This window comes from Rhinoderma darwinii, chromosome 3 (genome assembly GCF_050947455.1).
Source record: "Rhinoderma darwinii isolate aRhiDar2 chromosome 3, aRhiDar2.hap1, whole genome shotgun sequence".
In the NCBI taxonomy this organism is placed as follows: Eukaryota; Metazoa; Chordata; class Amphibia; order Anura; family Rhinodermatidae; genus Rhinoderma; species Rhinoderma darwinii.
The window spans coordinates 19503228-19525260 of NC_134689.1; the positions used below are offsets into that span (position 1 = coordinate 19503228).

At 41.4% G+C, this 22033-nt stretch overlaps 1 protein-coding gene across 1 annotated transcript in view; it reads left to right on the plus strand.

Annotated features, from left to right (window-relative positions):
- The window catches only part of BLTP3B (bridge-like lipid transfer protein family member 3B), an 83674-nt gene that overhangs the window by 25302 nt on the left and 36339 nt on the right, over positions 1-22033 (plus strand). Inside the window, exons 2-10 of the mRNA XM_075856077.1 lie at positions 1117-1279; positions 1996-2034; positions 3520-3611; positions 10353-10542; positions 16955-17095; positions 18395-18571; positions 19904-20084; positions 20756-20839; positions 21421-21603. Of these exons, the coding sequence (XP_075712192.1) occupies positions 1117-1279; positions 1996-2034; positions 3520-3611; positions 10353-10542; positions 16955-17095; positions 18395-18571; positions 19904-20084; positions 20756-20839; positions 21421-21603 (1250 nt within the window). The remainder of the gene's footprint in view (positions 1-1116; positions 1280-1995; positions 2035-3519; positions 3612-10352; positions 10543-16954; positions 17096-18394; positions 18572-19903; positions 20085-20755; positions 20840-21420; positions 21604-22033) is intronic.

A 22033-nucleotide genomic window follows, 5' to 3' on the forward strand; every position in this document is an offset into this window, starting at 1 on the left:
TTTTTCTCTCTCTCTCTCTTTTTCTCTCCTTTTTTTCTCTTTCACTCTCTCTTTCTCTTTCTTTTTCTTTCTCTGTCTCTTTCACTTTCTCTCACTTCTCTTTCACTCCTTTCTCTTTCTCTCCTTTTCTTTCTGCTGCAGGAGAATTAAACACTAGCTACCCTACAGATTAGAGCTAAATGTGGGAGAACCTGTGATCCGCTTATTTACAGGGGGTCCTTCTAATAAAAACTGATTTTAAATAGTGGACACAATTATGCCCTTTTAAATGACTTGCCAATTAGTGTGCTGTTAAACACATGCCCTGAACCGGTGTCCTACTTGAGGGCTTTAGGTTGTGCTCCATACAGATGCATAGCTTTAAGCTCCTGGGGCCTCAATGTCACAGGACCCACAACAATCACATGCCGTTTACAGTACAGTTGCAATCCTATGTGGTGCAGGTGCCGTACATGGGACTATTCAGACATTAGGTTCAAGGTATGATGTTAACTTTTGCACCCCCAATATTCATGCCCCTTTGTTACATGACCTGCTTACCTTCCAATGTTGGCGTCCAAAATGGTGAAACATTTTAAGACCTGTCCTGGCTCTGCCCAAAACTTCCTAGAAATTTAGACTATTATGCAAATTGTCCTGTGGCTTACCTGGTTTTCCAGGATTAGAAAAAAAAAAAAGTTTGCTTTTACAAAAATAGCGCCACTCTTGTTCATGGGCTGTGTTTTGGTATTGCAGATTTTCAAGTGAGCTGTAATACCAGAGTCAGCCCATGGACCAGGAATGTAGCTATGGAAGGGTTTAGGGGTAGCAGTGGCAGTTGGGGCCAAATGGCCCCTCTACCACTTGAGAAGACACCAGTATTATAAGTGGTACATGGTAGATTGGGGGCCCTGTTACAGATTTTGCACTGGGGCCCAGGAGCTTCAGGTTGAACATCTGCCGGGGACACTTATCGGTTTGTTTCGGGGGGGGGGGGGAGGCCGTTTTTCTAATCCCAGACAACCTCTAAGACAGTATATGCCGAAAATAAGATAAGTCGAAGGTTTAGCTTGGTTAGTATGTACAGTATAAAGTTAAGGTCGTGTGATAATCATGATGATTTTCTACTTTCTCTAGGTTCACAAAGAATCTGTCTCCTGACAAAATCAACCTCAGCACCCTCAAAGGAGAAGGTCAGTTGACTAATCTGGAACTTGATGAAGATGTGCTGCAGAACATGTTGGATTTACCTACCTGGCTCGCCATCAACAAGGTCTTCTGCAACAAAGCTGCTATTCGGGTATGTCCACAATGATTGGTCTTCAGATTAGTCCCATTATTATACATTGCACGTGTGTGCAGCCTTCCCTTTTGGCCTCTACTAAGTGATCATTAGGTTAGATGGGATATGGTTGGGTTCCGGGCAATAGTTTTTGTTATTGGAAATCTCTCGACAAGTGATACGGTGAATATTGTATATTAGGGCGGGGATGTTGTTGTTATTACCCATGGCGGTGCTTCATCAATCCTAGTGGTTAAAGAGCAATGAGCTTATCAAGCCCAAAAAATTGCTCCCAACCTACAATATGCATATCTGGTTAATGTCCGGTATATGCTGGTCAAAAAGTAACACATGAACAAACAAGTGGTCTGTCAAACAAAAGGGAATTTTGGGCACTTACAAGAATGTCACCTCCCCATTTGCACAGTCCTTCCATATGACCCATTAGGCTGTATAGAGCTAATTGATGTAGGTCACCAGCTGGCACCCTTAGCGAATGCTGCTCCATGCACGCCCATTGACTCCAGTAGGGGCTGTATAATTTTTAATTTCCCCTTCTGTGCCACTACAGTAGAGATGACTAGTAAGTACCCTCTTATTGCAAGAGGACCCAGCACCAGTCTCCAATTTAATGTGCACAAATTGCATTATCTGCACGTCCCTATTATTCCTTTATTAAATGAGTCACTCATCTATATGACATTATTAAAATTTAGTTTTTCCTTGTTTTGCAGATACCATGGACTAAGCTGAAGACTCACCCAATTACTCTGGTTAGTTTTCTTGTCTATAATAATAACTTAAAAAGATCCATGTGAAATTCCTAAACCAAAAGTCATAATGGAAAAGTACAGATCTCTAAACGGCTTTTCTTCTTTTGATAACCTCTTTTTGTTGAAAGGGTCCCCCAACAATTAGCTTATCACAGGATCTCCAATTGCTGGGACCCCCATTGTTTAACTGTGAGGCCTAGTTCACATCATATGTTGGCCAATGTTTATGGTGTGCGTCTGGTTATCTCCATGAACTCGACCAAGGCCAAAGAGTGTCCTTTTGGCCTCTGTCAGGCTAGTATCGTATATTTAAATTTTTTTGGGGGGTCTGGAATAGTGTAGTGGACTACTTTCGTTATCACGGAAGCCTATCGGTGACATATGGCACTGGATAGCATACGTTACAGGTACACTTTAAACATATACATCATGGGGTTTTAGGCTGGGTTCACACAGAGTTTTTTTGCTTTTTATGACGTGTACGTTAAACAGATGCCATTATAGTCGATCAGTGATGGATGACACTGTTATGCAGCTGTCACATCCTACGTTTAACGTATACGTAAGGAGCTTTTCTTTGCGTATATGTCAAACGTAGGCAAATAAATGTAATGTGAATGGGAACTAATCTGCGGGAGAACCGGGTGGCACGTATTCAAATCCCCTGCAGCGCCACCACAGGGGATATGAAGCGTTACGCTATGCCCATTAAAGTCAATGAACTGTCCATGTAATATACGGATGAGCTGAGTCCTCCAGAGAGAAAGAGACGCTGTTTTTAGCTGCCATTTGTTTTGACTAATAGTTACATTAACTCAGAATTACCTAAAGCGTGATTGAGGTCAATTGGTTATTTACTGGACAACTGATGGATGTACAAAATACTATCACTTTGCATCAGTTCTTCAATCTGGTTTTAATTAGTTGCTGTAGTTTTTCTTATAATTTAACACTATGTGACACTTAGGCTTCGTTCACATCTGCGCTGGGACTCCGTTCATGGGTTCCGTCGGACCTTTCCGTCAGGGGAACCCATGAACAGAATCCAAACGAAAACCATAGGTTTCCGTTTGCATTACCATTGATTTCAATGGTGAGAAATCCGGTGCAAATGGTTTCTGTTTGACACCGCTGTGTAAGGGTTTCGTCATTTTGACCAAATCAATACCGTGGTGGACTACGCTATTCATTCCGTAAAAACAACGGAACCCTTAACAACAGTGACAAGCGGCGCACCGGATCCGTCACCATTGAAATCAATGGTGATGCAAACGGAAACCTATGGTTTACATTTGTTATGGTATGGATTCCGTTCATGGGTTCTCGACGCAGATGTGAACGAAGCCTTAGTTACGTTATTTGCAAAGTAATTGAATTAAAAGTTCAATATTCTTTATTATTCCCTGATTCATAGCAGATGGTGTCACTAGTTATGAATATTTATGAGCAAATTTAAATTAAATTTTATTTTATGTGTTTCTTCAGTCTCTAGATAAAGTAATAATGGAAATGAGCACCTGTGAGGAGCCACGTGGATGTAACGGACCCTCCCCGCTGGTGACGGCATCCGGACAAAGGTGAGACATTACAATGAATAAATGACACGTGGACATAAAGAAATATACGTTTATATTCTACCAACAGTATCTAGGTACATGGCAGAATATACACTTGGGTCCAGAATTTTTTGTGACAGTGACACAAGTTTTGGTATTTTAGCTGTTTACCAAAACATATTGAATATACAGTTATATAATCAATATGTGCTTAAAGTGCAGACTCGCAGCTTTAATTTGGGGGTATTCACATCCTAATTTGAGGAAGGTTTTAGGAATTACAGCTCTTTAACATGTAGGTGCTTCTTTTTCAAGGGACCAAAGGTAATTGGACAATTATCACAAAACCTATTTAATGGGCTATTCCTTCATTAATCCATCATCAATTAAGCAGGTAAAAGGTCTGGAGTTGATTCCAGGGGTGGCATTTGCATTTGGAAGCTGTTGCTGTGAACCCACAACATGAGGTCAAAGGAGCTCTCAATGCAAGTGAAACAGACCATCGTTAGGCTGAAAAAAAAAATGAAGAAGTCCATCAGAGAGATCGCACAAATGTTAGGAGTGGCCAAATCAATGGTTTGGTACATTCTTGAAAAAAAAAGTGCGCACTCGTGATCTTGTGAGCTTCAAAAGTCCTGGACGTCCACGGAAGACAACAGTGGTGGATGATCGCAGAATCCTTTCCATGGGGAAGAAAAACCCCTTCACAACATCTACCCAAGTGGTGAACACTCTCCTGGAAGTAGGTGGATCCGGTACCAGAATGATGGGAGGAAGAAAGCATGGAGAAGGCTTGGAACGGCCCATGATCCAAAGCACAAAACATCCTCTGTAAAACATGGTGGGGGCAGTGTGATGGCATGGTGGAGGCAGTGTGATGGCATGGGCATGCATGGCTGCCAAAGGCACTGGGTCACTAGTGTTTATTGCCGGATGAATTCTGAAGTGTTCAGGGATTTACTTTCTGCTCAGATTCCACCAAATTCAGCAAGGTTGATTGGACGTCGCTTCACGGAACTGATGGACATTGACCATTGCAGAATATTCCACTTCTTTGCCTTAAAAAAAAACAAACTCCAGGATTGCTTTCGCAGCGCGGGGGTGCAAGCTCTGAGGGACAGACCAAGTGCCAGATACACACAAACCACTCATTAGACCTCCATTTTTCTGATACAGAGCACCAATTTCTTTGCCCAGACCACGTGAAGTGATACAATTCTAGTTACTTGCAGCTGCCACTGGGGGGAGCTTGCTGCAAACTGTTTCATTAATAATTTCAATGTACAGTATGCAGTAAGCTCCTCCGCTCCCTCTAGCGGTGGCTGCAGGAAGCTGTCATTTTATTGTGTATCTCTGTCTATGCAGGGGATTGGGAGCTCTGTAGCAGAAAACCGTGCTCTGACCACTTTAAAGAGGCTCTGTCACCAGATTTTGCAGCCCCTATCTGCTATTGCAGCAGATAGGCGCTGCAATGTAGATTACAGTAACGTTTTTATTTTTAAAAAACGAGCATTTTTGGCCAAGTTATGACCATTTTCGTATTTATGCAAATGAGGCTTGCAAAAGTACAACTGGGCGTGTTGAAAAGTAAAAGTACAACTGGGCGTGTATTATGTGCGTACATCGGGGTGTGTTTACTACTTTTACTAGCTGGGCGTTGTGTATAGAAGTGTCATCCACTTCTCTTCACAACGCCCAGCTTCTGGCAGTGCAGCACTGTGACGTCACTCACAGGTCCTGCATCGTGTCGGCACCAGAGGCTACACTTGATTCTGCAGCAGCATCAGCATTTGCAGGTAAGTAGCTACATCGACTTACCTGCAAACGCCGATGCTGCTGCAGAATCATCTGTAGCCTCTGGTGCCGACACGATGCAGGACCTGTGAGTGACGTCACAGTGCTGCACTGCCAGAAGCTGGGCGTTCTGAAGAGAAGTGGATGACACTTCTATACACAACGCCCAGCTAGTAAAAGTAGTAAACACGCCCCGATGTACGCACCTAATACACGCCCAGTTGTACTTTTACTTTTCAACACGCCCAGTTGTACTTTTGCGAGCCTCATTTGCATAAATACAAAAATGGTCATAACTTGGCCAAAAATGCTCGTTTTTAAAAAATAAAAACGTTACTGTAATCTACATTGCAGCGCCGATCTGCTGCAATAGCAGATAGGGGTTGCAAAATCTGGTGACAGAGCCTCTTTAAAGATATATTAAGGAATTCATCAGAACAGAATTTGGGACCTATTTAGATAAAAAAAAAAAAATGGTGTTTAGGATAGAGGTCATGTTTTCTTCACTACCGTGCTTCACTAAGAAAAAATATATATAGGGACTAAAATGGTACCATTAAAGACAAAATGACTAGAAAAAAGTCCTACAGAGGAAATGTAGCCCATGAAAAACGCTTTTCACATATTGCATCACATTTTCTGGGAGCGGTATAGGTATTTTGCACCACAAATATAGCACATCAATAGTGTGTGTGTGTGTGTGTGTGTGTGTGTGTGTGTGTGTGTGTGTGTGTATGATATATCATTGAGGCACTCGGTTGTATGCTGGAGAATTTAAAGTATTTACTGTGTGTAGTGCAGAGATCCTCCGGTGCTTGCTCATCTATGGTGTTTGACATTCGTAATGCAAATATTTGGTAGGATTATGTAATTCCCAGTGTAACTGACTTGTGTTTAACTTGTGTAAAACAAACGTGACTGCGTCTGTTTATTGTGTTGGCTACGCATACTTTTAGCGGCCAGTTCAATGTCAAACAAAAAATTGTAACATTGTATAGAAGTGTTGTTCAGTTTCTCGGGCACTGGGACATTGATGGCCTATGCTACGGATGTATATATCATTTGCCACAATTATCCCAGAAATGCAACCGCACAACACAAAACTGCAATGTGTGATAACTTGCTACAGTTGTATCCCGCCTAGGCAATACAGATTGATATATTTTGCCTATACAGATACATTGTAGCAAGCTATCGGGACAGAACAATATTGTGCTACTGATGTGTTTTAGCTCACAGAGGATTGTCTAGAGTGAATACAATTGTAGCAAACTCTCAGCTGTGAGAGGTATTAGGTCTATACAGGTTTTCAGCCCGTGCAGTCTGTGTAACTGCTCAGGGACCCAGAGGGGGCCCCAGTCGAACCAAAAGGGGTTTTAAAAAATGTACCCTGCATCTCTCATCCCCCTCCCCCTGCTCACATTCATTATGGGTCTCTCATAGATTACATAGACACTGCACGATCCCAGTCAGCCAATCACAGAGCCTCTATAATGTGTTTGAGATGCTTTGTGATTGGCTGATAGCCGATGGTGCATTATCTGTTGGAGGAGCTAAAGGATAGTGTCATGTAGCCTTCACTACAGGTAATGACCACTTTCCCCTTCACTACACTACTCTAGCCGACCAGGGATGTTTCCATTAACTATTCACTGCCCTAGCCCACAAGGGATGTTATTAAACTCTCCACTTCCCTAGACTACCAAAGATGTTACCATTCACTGCCCTAGCCCACCAGGGATGTTCCCCTTCACTACACTACCCTAGCCCACCAGGGATGTTCTCATTAACCATTCACTGCCCTAGCCCACCAGGGACTGTCCCCGCCGTTGCAGAGTTAATAGGAGAAGCTGTTTTTGCACAGGGGTCCTCAGTTGTCTTCGTCCGTCCCTGGCTTCCATTCAAGATTGAGAAATTGTATTAATTGACACACAAAATATATTCTAAAGTAAAATTTACATAGTGTATTATGGCCAAGAGCTGCGTTTCCAGTTTCACAGGCTTCAGAGCTCAAATCTTCCAGAATTGCTTGCTGGCTTAAGACTCACCGAATGCAAACCAAGCTTGTCAAATGTTTCCAATCGCAAACCACAAAATTGTGTATGCAGCTCTGGGCGATAAGGGTGAGAACACAGGAGGCGGCAGCCGCACGTCACCAAATGGGGGATGTTTTAGGCCGCTTGCGTCTGCTGCCCTGTATGTTCAGAACCTAATACAGGCTGTGACTCAGGATAAGTAATGTACTTACATAATTACTCAACTTTCAATGTAATTATATCAATATATAACCTATGTAGTAATATTTAAAGGTGAACCTACCAACATCTTTGTTCCCCACACATCATCTATGGGCAAGTATATATCAATTCTACTCCCTGTCAGATGTCAGTGTGTTGGCCGGGAGTTGGTACAGATATAATGGAGGCTACAAGTTGCATTGATCTATGTTCGGACTTCGCGGCCCAGATGTGGGTGGTCTGTATTTTTAGTTTGAGAAATGCCTGTATATGAAATGTCTCTGTGGACTGTTGGTTTAGTAGCGCTGTACCAAACATATATAATAAATTTATATATTCCTGTGGAAATGAATGCGTTGGGGGTATCATTTGTTATCCTGTACGACTATACAGAAATCTGGACTATTCATCTGAGCCGGAATCCTATTCTGTTTATGCTATAAAATGTATATTTGTCTTCTGTTCTTGGTTAGTTATAAATTGTATTATTCTTTTTGTCGTGTTTTGAGCCTGATCTGGTAATGTACCTACTAATACAGGGTTCTGGTCCTCTAATATCCGGTTGTTCTCCATGCATGGAAAGATACTAATGTCCATTACATTAACCGTTATCGCTGTTGTCTAATTTTACTTGTGCACTAATGCAAATAGTGGTATTGCAAATTATTGATGAGAGTCCGTACCATACTCAGTTCATATAGTCACCCCTGAGTGCACGATCTGTTAATAAGAAATAGTTTAATGTGAATTTGTATGTAAACCGGGCTGCAATGAGGGGCTCAGCCATAATGAGGACCCATCAGCAATTTTCATTCTAAGGCCCAGTTCACACTGCGTTTCTTGGCACTTATTTTTATGTGAAAACAGTGTTGTAATCAGTGCCAAAAAATGCCTCAAATTTCCCTACGTTGGTTTCAATAGGAGATAGTGGAGTATTCTTTGCTGGGCAATCTTCTTTTTTTTTTTTTTTTTTTACTGCTTCTGGATAAAAAAAAAAAAAAAGAAAGCGTCATGCCTGATCTTGGATCGGTTTCTGCCCCTAAACTTCTTTTAAAAGCAATGGGAGGCAGAAAAAAAAACGCGCCATTTGTTTGAAGCAATTTTTGTACGTGCTTTTTGCATTTGTAAGAAAGTTAAAAAAAAGCATCAAATCGTTTGCATTTTAAAATCTGCCTCAAATTATTTTGATCCATATTTTTTCTTTTTGGCAAAAACCGCTGTGTGCACCTACCGTAAGTGCTGTAGCTAGTGAGTAGGACATTTGGGGTCTGGGCTCTGTTGCCTCTGAACCGGACCATCCAAAACAGCCGCAAAAAAATATTGCTGGATACTGTTAAATAATTGGCGTGGCTGGTAAATGGGTTTATGGTAACGTCCCTGGGTTCTAGGACAGAGCAGGGGTTAATGTTGGCAATTATGGTGATCTAGGGCAGTGAAAAAGTTAATGTCAAAATTCATATTGTTCTAGGGCACAGAAAAGGGTTAATTGTAAATTCCCTGGTGGTATAGGACAGAGAAGGATTATATTTTAAAATCCCTGATGATCTAGGGTAGTGCAGGGGACAATCTTCCATGCCTGGGGTCCAGTGTGTAACTCATCCCTCCGGGCTCTAGCTGTGCACTGATCATAGAGAATGTACAGCCACACAGATCTCTCTATGATCAGGCCGAGTGCTTCGTGATGGCTCTGCACCATCTGAAACGGGAGCGCTTAAAGCGGCTCTGTCACCAGATTATAAGTGCCCTATCTCCTACATAATGTGATCAGCGCTGTAATGTAGATAACAGTGGTTTTTATTTTGAAAAACGATCATTTTTGACCAAGTTATGAACAATTTTAGATTTATGCTAATTCGTTTCTTAATAGACAACTGGGCGTGTTTTTACTTTTTACCAACTGGGCGTTGTACAGAGGAGTGTATGAGGCTGACCAATCAGTGACCAATCTGACCAATCAGCGCCACACACTTCTCATTGTTCCAGTACAGCTTCTTTCACTGCACAGTCACACTGTGCTGTGGATCATTCCTGGATGAGCGCTGAGGCGATGTGCTCTAGGAGTTGCGGCCAGAAGGGTAAACATCGCGATTGAAGCGGAGATCACGCTGTGCAGGGAAGGGGAGAAGCTGATTGGACTTCATCATACAGAGCACAAGCGAGCAGTGTTACCGGCCCTTTGGCTAGTATAGCCTAATTTGCATATATTTTTTAGAAAAGCTCATAGCTTTTAAAAGAATAAACGTTTTGGGACACAATTTTCAGCGGAATGATCAGTGTGTGTGACAGGGCCTATTAGATTAGTTAGGAGATTGGGCATTACTAAACTAGTGACAGATCCTCTTTAAAGGGAACAGTCCCCATCAGGTGAAGTAGCCACACAGCCAGAGTAAAAAAAAAAAGTGAAATTCTGTTTGCAGGCAGAGGTCACTAGGGGGAGCTCTCTGCATAAGGATTTCTACAGCTCCCATTGAGTTTAATTTTAGGAAGAATGTTACAAACTCTGTTCATTCTATTAAGCTGGGCCCTTCAGAAGGGGGAGATGGACAATATCGGCCATCATTGGAGCATTCTGGTTCTCCCGGAGCGTTGTAAATAACCGACAGCAGTTTAAGGGGCACCTCGCGCAGCCGAGATTATAGAGAGGGCCCGACCATTTAACTATATGAGACCCTGAATGTTCTGCATGTAAAAGTATTTTTATAAATAACCTAAAATGTCTTTATCTCTCCAGTGAATATGGATTTGCTGAGAAAGTAGTGGAAGGAATCTCCCTGTCTGTGAACTCCATCGTTATCCGTATTCGGGCAAAGGCGTTCAATGCTTCCTTTGAATTATCCCAACTAAGAATATACAGTGTGAATGCAAACTGGCAGCCCAGCGACCTGCGGTTCACTCGGATACAAGATCCCCAGCGTGGAGAGGTAAAGGGTCAACCCAAAGCAAGTGAATGAGCACTGGGGTCATCGGTTCAAATCCCACTTTTTTTTTTTTTCTCCAAAACAACAGAATGTAACTATATCTTACCCTTAGAGGATGTGAAGACCTACAAATTTATTTTCTGTTGCAGAAAAACCAAAGCAGACAGATTTTACATAATGGTAATTAGATTTTTAAGGCCTTCTCGTGGTATTTGATAGAAACAATTAAAGTAAAATTTCTTATAACTGCTCATTTATAGGATTTCAACTTTTTTAAAGAAGCAAACGAATGAGTAAAGTGAAGGAAACTTGCTCAGTGATTTTGAATTTTCAGAATTTTCTGCATGGTCTTCTAAAAATCTCTGTGTTAAATTTCCCCCTGATGTCTTCCGTTTTTGATGGCAGATGGCTGGGGGGCAGGGCTTTACTACTGGGGTGGGAATAAGTTGGTATGGTGTCCTACTGCAGACAGTGCATTTTGGGAAGGCTCCTTTTGCAGCCAGTTGTCTTACAGCCAGAGACAGGTCTGACTTCAGGTTTGTGAGTAGCAGGGGGGAATGACTGATCTCCTAGGACACATAGCTTGAATAGCAAATGGTTTGTATATTAAGTGGAGTTCCAAAAACCGGAGTTCAAAAGAGGAGTTAAAGCCCAAGTAAGTGCTCTTCTACTTCTTTATCTTTTTGATTAACACCTGTTCGCTGTTTTTTTTGTAACTGGGATAATGGACCGCAAGATTGGAGGTTTTCTTCAGTGCACAGTTTGCCATATGTATGCACGACTGGAGCCGGAGTTCCAGGGTGAATATCTCTGTGGCAGATGTGAGCATATTGTTCACCTGGAAGCTCGTATTAGAGATCTGGAGGAGCAGAATGCAACACTGAGGAGGATAGACAATTTTGAACGGAGCTTGCTGCTCACAGAGCATGCAGTTAGTGGGTTACAACTGGAGGGTGAAGACATGGGTGAGCAGGATCAGGTAAGTAGCTGGGTTAATGTAGTTAGGGGCAGTAGAAAGGGGTCAAAGACAAGGAAGGCCGATCCGGTTTCTGACATTCCAGGCAAAATTGCCAAGTTGGGTGATGATGCGAGGGTGTCAGTCTCAGAAATGGCAGCCCTAGTGGATACTGATCTCCCTAACAGCCGGGAGAACAGCCCAGCTAGTAGTCGGCGGGATGGTAATGCAGGTAAGCCAAGACAATTGATAGTCGTAGGGGATTCTATAATCAGGAAGACGGATAGAATTATTTGTCGCCAAGACCACCTCAACCGAATGGTTTGCTGTCTCCCTGGTGCCAGGGTTCGGCATGTGGTGGAACGGGTGGACAAATTGCTGGGAGGGGCTGGTGATGATCCAGCTGTCGTGGTCCATGTCGGTACCAACGACAGAATAAATGGTAGGTGGAGGAGCCTTAAGAATAATTTTAAAGAACTAGGCTACAAGCTGAAGGGAAGGACCTCCAAGGTTGTATTCTCAGGAATACTGCCTGTGCCATGCGCATCACAGGAAAGACAGCGGGAGCTTAGGGAGTTAAATGCATGGCTGAAGTCTTGGTGTAGAGGAGAAGGATTTGGGTTCCTAGAGCACTGGGCTGACTTTTCATTGGGGTACAAACTGTATTCTGCAGATGATTTGCACCTAAATGGAAGGGGGTCCGCTGTGCTGGGGGAGAGAATTCTAGCTGGGGTGGCGGAGTATTTAAACTAGGGCTGAGGAGGGAGGTCAATGTAGAAAAAAAAGGGGTAGCCAGGTTAGAGAGGGGTCAGACTATATTGGTGGGGGGAGAAACAGAATGTGGGGAGAGGACTAGACAACAAGATAAGGAGATCCTTTCGTTACAAAACATCAGTGTAAATAAAAAGGAACGATTAATGTCAAATCACATTTCTGATAATAAAAGTGAAAAACTGACAGGCAAGTTAAAGTGTATGTTCACAAATGCCAGAAGTCTAGCAAGCAAAATGGGGGAGCTGGAGGCCTTGATACTGGAAGAAAATATAGATATAGTTGGTGTTGCTGAAACATGGCTGGACTCTTCACATGACTGGGCGGTAAATCTACAGGGTTTTACACTTTTTCGTAAAGACAGGACAAATAGGAAAGGTGGTGGTGTATGTCTGTATGTGAGAAGTGATATGAAGGCGAGTGTGAAAGAGACAATAGTGGGTGAAGACTGTGAGGAGGTTGAAACCTTGTGGGTGGAACTAGAAAGGGAGGTAAACACTGAAAAAATTACTTTTGGTGTAATCTATAGACCCCCCAATATAACTGAGGAGATGGAAGTTCAGCTATATAAACAGATGGAGCGGGCTGCACAGGCGGGTACTGTAGTGATAATGGGAGATTTTAATTTCCGGGATATTAATTGGTGTCATGGTTCGGCTTCAACTGCAAAGGGGAGACATTTCCTCAACCTGTTGCAGGAAAATTTTATGGGCCAGTTTGTGGAAGACCCGACTAGAGGTGAAGCTCTGTTGGATCTGGTCATTTCTAATAATGCAGAGCTTGTTGGGAATGTCAATGTTCGTGAAAACCTCGGTAACAGTGATCATAATATAGTTACATTTTACCTATACTGTAAAAAACAAACGCAGGCTGGGAGGGCAAAAACATTTAATTTTAAGAAAGCCAATTTCCCCAGGATGAGGGCTGCAATTCAGGATATAGACTGGGAAGAACTAATGTCAAATAATGGAACAAATGATAAATGGGAGATTTTCAAATCTACTTTGAGTTATTATAGTGCAAAATTTATTCCTACAGGTAACAAGTATAAACGACTCAAATTAAACCCCACATGGCTTACACCTTCTGTGAAAGGGGCAATACATGACAAAAAAAGGGCATTTAAAAAATACAAATCTGAGGGTACATCTGAAGCCTTTGTAAAATATAAAGAGCTTAATAAAATCTGTAAAAATGTAATAAAATTAGCAAAAATACAAAATGAAAGGCAGGTGGCCAAGGATAGTAAAACAAATCCTAAAAAATTCTTCAAGCATATAAATGCAAAAAAGCCAAGGTCTGAACATGTAGGACCCCTAGATAATGGTAATGGGGAGTTGGTCACAGGGGATCAAGAGAAGGCAGAGTTACTAAATGGGTTCTTTAGCTCTGTATATACAACAGAAGAAAGAGCAGCTGATGTAGCCGGTGCCAGTGCTGTTAATATATCGGTTGATATACTGAATTGGATGAATGTAGAGATGGTCCAAGCTAAATTAAATAAAATAAATGTGCACAAGGCTCCGGGACCAGATGGGTTACACCCTAGAATTCTTAAAGAGCTTAGTTCAGTTATTTCTGTCCCCCTTTTCATAATATTCAGAGAATCTCTAGTGACTGGTATAGTGCCAAGGGACTGGCGCAGGGCAAATGTGGTGCCTATTTTCAAAAAGGGCTCTAGGTCTTCCCCGGGTAATTATAGACCAGTAAGCTTAACATCCATCGTGGGGAAAATGTTTGAGGGGCTATTGAGGGACTATATACAGGATTATGTGACAATAAATAGCATTATAAGTGACAGCCAGCACGGTTTTACTAAGGACAGAAGTTGTCAAACTAACCTAATCTGTTTTTATGAAGAGGTGAGCAGAAGTCTAGACAGAGGGGCCGCTGTGGATTTAGTGTTTTTGGACTTTGCAAAGGCATTTGACACTGTCCCCCATAGACGCCTAATGGGTAAATTAAGGACTATAGGTTTAGAAAATATAGTTTGTAATTGGATTGAGAATTGGCTCAAGGACCGTATCCAGAGAGTTGTGGTCAATGATTCCTTCTCTGAATGGTCACCGGTTATAAGTGGTGTACCCCAGGGTTCAGTGCTGGGACCACTATTATTCAACTTATTTATTAATGATATAGAGGAAGGGATTAATAGCACTATTTCTATTTTTGCAGATGACACCAAGCTATGTAATATAGTTCAGACTATGGAAGATGTTCATGAATTACAGGCAGATTTAAACAAACTAAGTGTTTGGGCGTCCACTTGGCAAATGAAGTTTAATGTAGATAAATGTAAAGTTATGCATCTGGGTACCAACAACCTGCATGCATCATATGTCCTAGGGGGCGCTACACTGGCGGATTCACTTGTTGAGAAGGATCTGGGTGTACTTGTAAATCATAAACTCAATAACAGCATGCAGTGTCAATCAGCTGCTTCAAAGGCCAGCAGGATATTGTCGTGTATTAAAAGAGGCATGGACTCGCGGGACAGGGATGTAATATTACCACTTTACAAAGCATTAGTGAGGCCTCATCTAGAATATGCAGTTCAGTTCTGGGCTCCAGTTCATAGAAAGGATGCCCTGGAGTTGGAAAAAATACAAAGAAGAGCAACGAAGCTAATAAGGGGCATGGAGAATTTAAGTTATGAGGAAAGATTGAAAGAATTAAACCTATTTAGCCTTGAAAAAAGACGACTAAGGGGGGACATGATTAACTTATATAAATATATTAATGGCACATACAAAAAATATGGTGATATCCTGTTCCTTGTAAAACCCGCTCAAAAAACAAGGGGGCACTCCCTCCGTCTGGAGAAAAAAAGGTTCAAGCTGCAGAGGCGACAAGGCTTCTTTACAGTGAGAACTGTGAATCTATGGAATAGCCTACCGCAGGAGCTGGTCACTGCAGGGACAGTAGATGGCTTTAAAAAAGGGTTAGATAATTTCCTAGAACAAAAAAGTATTAGCTCCTATGTGTAGAAATTTTTCCTTCCCTTTTCCCTTCCCTTGGTTGAACTTGATGCACATGTGTCTTTTTTCAGCCGTACTAACTATGTAACTATGTAACTATGTAACATATAGAAGAGTTCTTTATATATTTCTCAATTTTGATGGCTGTATCTGACAGGATAGAGTCAAAGGAGGGTACTAAGGAAGGAGTTGCTTTTTGTTATTATTGTCTATTTTATACTTTTAGGCTATGTTCACACAAAGTATTTTGGGGGAGGAATATCTGCCTCAAAATTCCGTTTGGAACTTTGAGGCAGATTTTCCTCTCCCTGCACGCCGATTTTCGCGGCGATTTTCGCGTCGTTTTTCGCCCGCGGCCATTGAGCGCCGCGGGCATAAAACAGCGCAAAATACGCTTTCTCTGCCTCCCATTGAAGTCAATGGGAGGTCAGAGGCGGAAGCGCCCGAAGATAGGGCAAGTCGCTTCTTTTCCCCGCGAGGCAGTTTTACTGCTCGCGGGAAAAAGACGCCGACGCCTCCCATTGAAATCAATGGGAGGCGTTCTCGGGCCGTTTTTGCCGAGTTTTGCGACGCGGTTTCCGCGTCAAAAAACTCGGCAAAATACTCCGTGTGAACATAGCCTTAGTATTCCTTTTAAAGAAGAGTTGTCCAGGATTTTTAAAACTAACAATGTCACACTTGTCCATGGGGTGTGTCTAGTATTGCTGATTGGCTTAATTGGAGTGAATGGTGATGACCTGCAATACCACACACAACCTATGGACAGGTATGAACTAGTAAGGGTATGTTCACACGCTGAGAGGCAGTTACGTGTGAAAAGACAGACTGTTAACAGCTGCCTCGTTTCACACGTAAAAGCTCCTCCTCGTAATTTACGAGGCGTCTGAGACGCTCGTAAACCTTGAGCCGTGCTTCATTGATTTCAATGAAGAACGGCTCAAATTACGTGGCAAAGAAGTGTCCTGCACTTCTTTGCCGAGGCAGTATATTTACGCGTCGTCGTTTGACAGCTGTCAAACGACGACGCGTAAATTACAGGTCGTCTGCACAGTACGTCGGCAAACCCATTCAAATGAATGGGCAGATGTTTGCCGACGTATTGCAGACCTATTTTCAGACGTAAAACGAGGCATTATACGCCTCGTATACGTCTGAAATTTGGCCGTGTGAACATACCCTTAAAAAGAAAAGCAAATGCAAAGAGTGTGCTAACCAGATGCATCTCTTTGAGTGCAGCAGAGGGGAGCTTGCATTGCAGGCTAACAAGAAAAATCCATACATACAAGGAAAGAAGCGGATCTTCCAGCACATCCTTCAAAATGTTTCAATTGAATCTGCAAATATGATTAAAAATTTGAGACCGGTTTAATCTTGACATTTTTAATCATGTTTGCAAAATAAATGTATACCTTTTTTAGGATGTGCTGGAAGAGCCACTTCTTTCCTTGTATACGAGGACAGGTGTGGCACAGACATGTATTACAAATTCTGGACAACCCCTTTAAGGATTTAAAAAAAAAAAAAGCTGCAAAATCGTTTTAATATGTATGTAGGTCATATAAGTTGAACTGGTTTACTGACCTGAATATCTTGGTCTTCCTGATTCCAGCACTGTGTTGTTGTTTTTTTTTTTTTTTTTTTACAATTACAATGTATCAGTTTTATTTTTATTTTTTATTATTATTATACATATTTTTAAAACAAATTTTAGGTACTGACATTCAAAGAGATAAACTGGCAGATGATCCGGATAGAAGCAGATGCCATTCAGAGTTGTGAGCATGAAATTATGAGCGCACCCGTCCGCTTGATCACCAATCAGTCCAAAATTCGAGTCACGCTGAAGAGAAGAGTGAGTGTGAATGTTTCTTTTCTTTCTATGAGCCATGCAGTCTCCATCTCTCTTGCTGCCGCCATCTGTCATCCTGTTCACTTCAAAACTGTTATTCTCTTCCACAATATAATTACTTAGAGGGAAAAAATCAGTCGTAATTTAAAACATGGTGCACAGAAACTGAAATGATTTTTGATATCCTTCTCTTGCCAGTGCATTAATTTGACACCTACTTAAAGGGCATTTCCACTTCCTCCTTTAGGAAACCAAGTACAACCTCACACCATTTAGCTTTCAATTGGGATATATATATATATATATATGGGGAACTTCTTCACGCTCTCTAACCACTGGCTAGCCTAACAGACTCTCTACCAGGGCATTGGTGACCACGCTAGAGCTACATGCTCTTGTGGAGATAATGTGGTCACCTTCTATACTGCAGAAGTACTGGTAGTGCGTAGATCCTGCATTGTACAGGAAAAGATGGCCACCAAACCAAAGTGTTAGTTAAAGAGGACCTGTCACTAGGTCATATAAGTTAAACTGGTTAACTGACCTAAATATCTCTCTCTCCCTGATTTCAGCGCTGTTTTTCTTTTGTTTTTCTTCTAGACCACCATTCCAGAGATATGGCCCACTGTTGTGTTGGCTGACTATATGGTAATTTGCTGCAGTTAGCCAACAAGGGTGGAGCTAGCTTCCCCGCCTCTGAGAAATCAGCGCGAGGCAGCTTGAGGGTAGTTCACGCCCTGTTGGCTAACTACATCAAATTGGCATATAGAGAGCCAACACAACAGTGGGCCAATATCTCCAGAATGGGGGGGGGGGGGGTTAAGGGAAAAAAACCAACGCGCTGGAATTGGGGAGAAAGTGCTATTTGGGTCAATAAACCAGGTCAACTTTTATGACCTAGTGACAGGTCCTATGGGTGCCCTAGTGGCCAGCGTGAAAAATGTTAATTTTTTTCTTTTAAGTATTGCAAACTCCAGCAAAATTATTTTACTAATATGTTATCTCATGAAGATAAATCATTACCAATAACAGCCGACCTTGACTCCAGGACTAGTGATTGGGTTATTCTTGGAAATGTTGTATTCCAGCCAAGGCATTCATTTATTTTACCATTACTTGGCAGCTCCCTGTTTTGGTTCAAAGAGGGGGGTCTCGAACAGGGGACGCCACATTTTTTTAATTTTTTTTTTTTTATATATCTTCCAAATGCCCTAATTAGTCGTATGGAAATGTACTGTCTTGGGGAGACAACTCCTTTAATCCTTTATTATGTGATCTAATGCTTTTTTTGTTTTTCAACAGCTAAAAGATTGTAATGTACTGGCATCAAAACTGGTACTCGTACTGGATGATTTGTTGTGGGTGCTGACTGACTCACAGCTGAAAGCCATGGTTCAGTACGCCAAGTCCCTAAGTGAAGTAATAGAGAAGTCCACAACGCAGAGAAAGAGTATGGCCGCCTCAGCAGAGCCTGCGCAGGTTTGTATTTATCCATTTTACGTTTGTCATCCTGAAACGGCAGCTATATTATCTTATATTATTCCTGTATAGTCCTGCCAATATTTTGCCCCATCAATTTGTGCCAATGTGCTTAGTCTTATAATTATACAGCTGCTTTCTATTCTCCTTCCTTCTCATTTGGTGGACCTCCTGTAGACTAGGATTGGGGTATGATGGGGAGATTGTAAAATCGGTTTTCACTAAATTACTTTTGAGTTTTATTTTAAACTGCACTTTTTGTATTTTTTTTCTAAAATATTTCAAAACCATAGATAAAAATACAGAGTTGAGTTTGTTTATTCATTATATGACCGTGTTGAGAATTCCCCCACATAGCCAGCCAGCTCCACCCTTACTGACACATCAGTGAAATAGGGATTCTGTAGAAAAAGGTTCTTTTCCATATTCACTACTACGGCATTCGGCATTAATGAAGGGTCTCCCTATTAGGACCCCTCCCCCCCTATTAGCCATAGCAGAGCATCTCTGGTGTCGGGGTGATCACTGGCAATTTTTTCTCATTGGACATTCATTGATTTCTGCTATGTAATGCTTAAAGGGGTTGTCCACTTTCATCAAAGTAATGTTATTCTTTGTATAATTAAAAGTTGTAAAATTTTCCAACATATTTTCTGTATTGATTTCTCACGGTTTTCAAGATCTCTGCTTGTTGTTATTCAGTAGGAACATTTATTGTTTACTTCCAGTGGATACAATTCTCTCCATGCTCATGAGATGGACACACATGTGCTGGGTTCAAAATCAGGGTCATGTGATGGACACATGGGTGCATGGCTTGTTACAGGGTCTTGGGATGGACACAGGCGCTGGGTTTGTTACATGGTCTTGCGATGGACACACGTGCTGGATTATAAATCGGGGTCATGGGATGGACACACATGTGCACTGCTCGTTACAGGTTTGTGTGACGGACACACAGGTGCTGGGATCGTTAGAAGACACAGCTCTGATACACGTACTGTAAATGTAACAATCCCAGCACCTGTGTGTCCATCACATGAACGTGGACAGAATTGTATTCACTGGAAGTAAACAATGAATGTTCCTACTGAATAACAGCAAGCAGAGATCCTGAAAACCGTGAGGAATTAATACATAAATTATATTGGAAAATTGTACAATCCTTAATTATACAAAAAAAGTAACATTTATTTGCTGAAACCAGACGGTCCCTTTAGCTTTCCTAGCGCGAGTGCAGCTTGTTTTTGGGGACCTGGTAATCGAATCTTTTTATCATTGGAAAATGATTTCTTTGTACGTTAACTCTTATCATTTTATTAACCTGCTCAGAGTTGGACACCCCCCACCAGCACCCAGCAAGTGAAGACCCAGCAAACCTCCGCCACCGCTGAGCAGAACCAGGCTATTTTAAAGCTGTTCGGAGATTTTGATGTGAAAGAAACCTCCTATCATCTAGTTATTTCCCACCTGGATCTGCACATCTGTGATGACATTCACTCCAATGAAAAAGGTGACAAATCCAAAGGCTTTTCATTCATTTTACATATCTATTCAGACAGGTCTTCATATAGGGAAATGGAGCAACGTTTTATGTAGGTTTGTAATGTAAAAATGTACACACTTGTATATATTCATTATGTTTTATATCGATCTGCTATCAATCTATTTATGTATAGACGTATAAATAGACTGACAGATATCCGTCACCCTCTTCTATCTATCTATCTCATATCTATCTCATATCTATCTATCTCATATCTATCTATCGATCTCATATCTATCTATCTATCTATCTATCTATCTATCTATCTATCTATCTATCTATCTATCTATCTATCTATCTATCTCATATCTATCTATCTCATATCTATCTATCTCATATCTATCTATCTATCTCTATCTATCTATCTATCTATCTCTCATCTATCGATTATACTGTATATGTATCGATTATACTGTATGTGTCGATTATACTGTATATGTCGATTATACTGTATATGTCGATTATACTGTATATGTATCGATTATACTGTATATGTATCGATTATACTGTATATGTATCGATTATACTGTATATGTATCGATTATACTGTATATGTATCTAATCTATCTCATATCTGTCTGTCTATCTATTTATCTCATTAATTTCATATATTATAAATCCACACCATTATTTTACAGTTTTGGAAAGGAGAATTACCGGAGGAGCCATGCAGTTGTCGTTTAGTCATCTGACAGTGGACTATTACCCGTATCACCGGGAAGGTTTGTATGTTCTTAATGTTTTTGCTTTTTTTGTTTTTATTTTTCTTAGTTATACAATTTAAAATACCTAAGGAAGTAACATCAATTTCAGGTAACAAGTCCTTTGTGAATATACACAGTTGCCCGTGGCGTTGGTCTTAAACGGGTTGTACTGGGTTAGAAAAACAAATCTGCTTTCTTCTACAAACCGCGCCTGTCTATAGGCTGTGTCTGGTATTGCAGTTCAGCTCCATTGAAATTAATGGAGCTTCAATACCACATACAACCTGTTGACAAACGTGACACTGTTTTCGGAAGAAAGCAGCCATATTTCTCTAATCCTGACAACACCTTTAATGGCGTACCTACATATGTATAGGTATGTAGTAAAATTTCTTTAATCTATCGTCAATGCGATATGATAGGTGCTCGATTATCGCTATGACCTCCACCTTCCCCTTTTTCAGAAGATATTTTCATCAATAAGCCCCAATATAATATCTCACATTTACATTCTGACGCTCTCAATAAATAGTGATAAAAATTAGATCCGTGTCCGTCAGTCCATACAGTATAAATATTCAGGTGTGACTCGTTTCCAGGTGACAGCTGCAGCCACTGGATGTATTATGGAGACGCCACAAAGACGAGATGTTCTTGGGCACAGGAATTACTTCAGGAGTTCATGTGTAATGCAGATATGTTGAAGCAAGCGGTGAAAGATCATGGTTCTGGGTTGCCTACAAAATCCATGCCCAACATATCCCAGCAGTATGGGCACCCAGGTAAGACTTGCATGCAACGCCTTGTCTTGTGTTTACTTAAAGGGAACTAAACGTTCTATAAACTTCTGACATGTCATAGTGACATGTCAAAAGTTTTGATTGATGGGAGTCCGAGCGTTGAGACCTCTACCGATTGCTAAAACAAAGCGTTAGAATTTATCGTGTGAGCTCTCAGCCGATTCGTTTCTGTTCGGCTTTTTCCGGAAATCAATGTATTGGAGTACGGGCTCAATAGAAAGTCTATGAGCCCGTACTCCGATACATCGGCTTTCTGGAAAAAGCTGAACCGAAACGAAGCGGCTGAGAGCTCACACGAGCACTTCTGCCCCTTCGTTTTAGCGATTGGTGGGGGTCTCAGTGCTCGGACCCCCACCAATCAAAACTTCTGACATGTCAGAAGTTTGTTGAGCGTTTAGTTACCCTTTAAAGG